This window comes from Austrofundulus limnaeus, unplaced genomic scaffold (genome assembly GCF_001266775.1).
Source record: "Austrofundulus limnaeus strain Quisiro unplaced genomic scaffold, Austrofundulus_limnaeus-1.0 Scaffold71, whole genome shotgun sequence".
In the NCBI taxonomy this organism is placed as follows: domain Eukaryota; kingdom Metazoa; phylum Chordata; class Actinopteri; order Cyprinodontiformes; family Rivulidae; genus Austrofundulus; species Austrofundulus limnaeus.
The window spans coordinates 1371342-1375184 of record NW_013952473.1 but is presented as its reverse complement, the minus strand read 5'-3'; the positions used below and the strand labels follow the sequence as shown (position 1 = coordinate 1375184).

General features: G+C 40.6%; 1 protein-coding gene across 4 annotated transcripts in view; it reads left to right on the top strand.

Moving 5' to 3' along the window:
- Window positions 1-1046: 1046 nt before the first annotated feature.
- Window positions 1047-3843, top strand: part of lrp4 (low density lipoprotein receptor-related protein 4) — a 142193-nt gene continuing 139396 nt past the window's right edge. For all 4 annotated transcript variants that reach the window (XM_014010624.1, XM_014010623.1, XM_014010626.1 and 1 more), the window contains exon 1: window positions 1047-1386. In XM_014010624.1, coding sequence (XP_013866078.1) covers window positions 1320-1386 — 67 coding nt within the window. In that variant the 5' untranslated portion in view covers window positions 1047-1319. The remainder of the gene's footprint in view (window positions 1387-3843) is intronic.

Below are 3843 nucleotides of genomic sequence, written 5' to 3'. Positions count from 1 at the left end.
TACCCTAAAATTAACCTCACAGGTACCTATCTGACCCTAAAACTAACCTAAACTCCATTCACACCTTGGTCCTAAACCTAACCCMTCACCCGTAATTTGCATTTGGACTTRTGGGGACTGGCATTGGTCCCCACGATGCATGTTTGGTCCTCAYGAGGCTGCTTTTTCGGGAAAATTGTAATTTGAGCTCCTAGTGTGKTTTATTWATTTAACGGCTGTTACTTTTTTATGACAAAAAAAGTTCATAAYCTGATGCAACTAGACCACCAGCTCTTATGTCGCTCAAGTAGCTTCTGAACACTGTGTCACATTAACTTTATAAACTCTTATACAAGTCAGATTTGTGGTATGAACATAATTCTCTCTCATCTCGTTRCAGAACATTTTGCAACYCAAGAAAATTAAACCAAACTTTCACAGCAATCTTCTTAGAGATAATTTCATTTTGACCACTTTGGTAACTTCTCTGCAACCCCATAGAATGAACGTTTAATGATCATTTAATGCAATGATCATTTAATGCTCATTACTCTGCAGTAACTACTACTTCATTAGCCTTTCTTTACTGAAATAACAACAATGAAACTTTACTTCTTCTCATCTTTAAACTCCAGAGTGTAAACAAGAAAGACTRAGTTAGAAAGAGCACACAGGTTTATTCCTGCAGTCCAGGGACGCACAAACTGTTTACTCGTGCCTCAGTTCGTTGTTTGGCTCGTCCGCCGCGGAGCAGCAGCCTTTTAAAAGACGTAATTCAACAAATGACACAAGGAGAGCGGAGATTTTGGACGGGTCGACTCTTGGAAAGGTGGGGGGACGCGTAGAAGGGTAAGGGTRAATTTAACAAAATAAAACGTCTAGTTCAGCACAATAAATGGGTTTTTATTTGTATTTCACATCTGTTGATATGTTATGAGTCGTTATTGTTGCTATTTGAAACCCTTATTAACTTCCAAACACTTTTGTAGACGAAGGTATTACCCTCAAAATTTCAGTGTGGTACAGTCCTCGGCTCCTATTGGTATCCACACGGTCGGGAACTCCAGCACAACATGTTGGAGACCGCAGCTACCGAGCCGCTCTGTGCAGAGGTAACTTTTTAATCCCGGTTTTGTTGCCTTATCACTCAGGAGGAGGAGGTCGGGGAGAGAGAAAGGGACAAAAAGTCAGTCATGGTGTGAACTTGGAGTGGAAGCTGGAGCGTCTTCTCGCAAAAGAAGCCCGTCCGCGTTCATTTGTGCTGCGAGAGGGAGCCGAAGAGGAGGGGGGTTGAAGGGGGAAGAGAAGCCCGGAGAAGAGCGAGAAAAGTGGGGTACAAGATGCAGCTGGCCGCGGTGCTGCGGGGCGTCCTCCTCCTGGCAAGTTTGCTGCTCAGCCAGAGTCCAGGTAAGAAAAGGAGCKACAAGCGAACGGGCTTAAAGCCGCATGTGAGCGCGTTTTGGAAGAGGGGGAATGACCGGAGTTTTCTTTCTTTCTCTCTTTCTCTCTCGCTCTTTTTTTTCTTCTTATTTTTCTTTTTTGGTGTCTGAATTCCCTCCATGAGCTGTGTGAACTGGTTTAACTGGCACTCTCATACAGCTAAACCCAACAATAGCCAAGTTTACCCCTCATTTGAATTTATGAGGTTTAAATACAAACTGTGGTGGGACTTTATCATTTATTCTTCCTTTATATATATAAAAAAATTAAAGTCAGGTACTTAATCAATAATATCATTTTCAACACTGATACTAACTGTTTAGTWGTTTAGTGCACTAAATTGAGCATATCTCAATTAAGTGTTTTTGTATGTTTTTACAAAAAAAACAGCTTCACTCTATGGGTACATAGCTGTACATACAGTAGGCTGATTTTTACTTATAGCTGATGCAGGAATGAATTATTCAATCTTAAATCAGGGAGAGTCCTTTTTTCTTGCTTAATTAGCAAAGATGCTTGAAAAAGAGACTTTAAAAGTGTGAAATTGGTCTAGGATTATGTATATTTTATAAGATGATGAAAAGTTCTATGCACTTTGAAAATCATGTTAAATAAAGGATGAGTCGTTGGGATGTGGTTGTCAGGTTTGCGGATGCAGGATTTTTCCATTCAAACGAAGCCAGCTCTGTTTTGATTTGCAGGTGGACAGGGCTCTTTTTTTATTATTATTATTTAGGAGAACTCCCATTTTGTGCCTTCCCCCCACCACCCCAAACTTTCCTTCAGCAGCCATTTGTTGTAAATCTGAGGGTTTTCCACCACCCCCTTTCCCTATGCTTCWCCAACACCTTGTGTTTACAACATGTTCGAACAGCCGCTGGAATGCAAGGACTCGCCAAAGCTTTTTCTAAACACACACACACATAAAGGGGATAGCATTGTACACACATGGATGCCCGGTGCCTGGCTGTTTGACGTGTCATGAAAAGATTTACCCGACAGAACGGCAAAAAAATGACATCTGTAATTGTCTAGTCTGATCTCAAAAGGTTGGGTATGAGTGTGACATCTGCGAAATGTCACCAAAAGACTGTCTCTAAAATGTCAGACGGATATGAGTCAATATCCAACTCACAACAAAAGCCACAATATATGATCCACATCCTATTAACAGTTGAGCTTTTCATCCATTTAGTTGTAGACACCCGTCTCCCCACAACCTTCCCTCTTTATCTTGAGGTGGAGGGCCGTGCTGGTTTGATTAAAGGCTTGTTCTGTCATAAAGCAATTAAGTGTGGCTGGCCTCTGTCATGTTTTAAACCCATTTCTGTCTGTTGTGTTTGATTGTCTTGGGCCACTGTTGGCATTTTCAATTGAGGCGAAGAGCGTATAGTTTAAGTGATTTTTTTTTTTTTTTTTTGTGAGCTGATGCTGCTGAGAGATGTTGCTCATCTCCATTTTATAAATCGTGCTCTTTAAACTTGATGTTTCCTGCCACGTTATTCATTTTGACTGTTACTTTTATCCCCTGGGCCTTATTTTTCTAAGTCTTTAACCTCACAGCTGCATCCTTTTTGTAGTAAAGATTTTCTTTTCTTACTGTATAGAATATAGGAAAAATATTTTGTGAATTAATGTGAAAATAAGTGGCACCGTGAAGACTAGCTGCTGGTCCCATTTGATGGTGGATGGCCCGGGGCTATAATTTATTAAAATGCATTTTGTGTTTCTGTGGGTTTGATGTCTGATATGTGTGCGAGGTCAAGATGCCTTCCCAGCCAAGTGGCCTTGCAGTAATGGGCTGAGTTGGACGTATGGCACGTTGGCGTGTGTGTTTTCTCAGTTTAATGATGTGCTCTGGGACATCGTTACGCCTTACCCTCTTCTGCAGATTCCCACTGATACCCCCCCAATTTACTGATCAGCTATTGATTGGACTCGCAGGTTGACATCAATCTTTGTTATCGTCCCACTCAAAACATTGGTGCACACACTTTGCATTTCCAATAAAGCATCATGAAAAATATTTTTGATCCATTGGGGAAGGGAGTGAAATATTGAATTTACACAGCAGTGTTCTAAGAGTGCTTCTGTGTGATTCTGACAGCTGGGCAAACATCCAAACAACTTGCTTTTTGGGTGAGGGTGATTGTTTCTTGCAGCTGCTGCCAAACAAAGAAGAAAAAAAGAAAATAAAAGTTATTCTAAAATGTATGGCTTAAAAGAAGCAGTTACTGGAGGTACTGCTGTTTCTCTAAACAGAAAACTATCTTGAAATTGATCTTTGTGGCTAAACTTAAAGTCCATGCATCCATTGCATGAAATTTGAAGTTCACTGATTTTCTTTTTCTTTAACTGGGGGGGAAAGTATTTTCTGCAGAATTCAAAAACAAAAACCTTATGATAAATGACAGCGTCTTTACG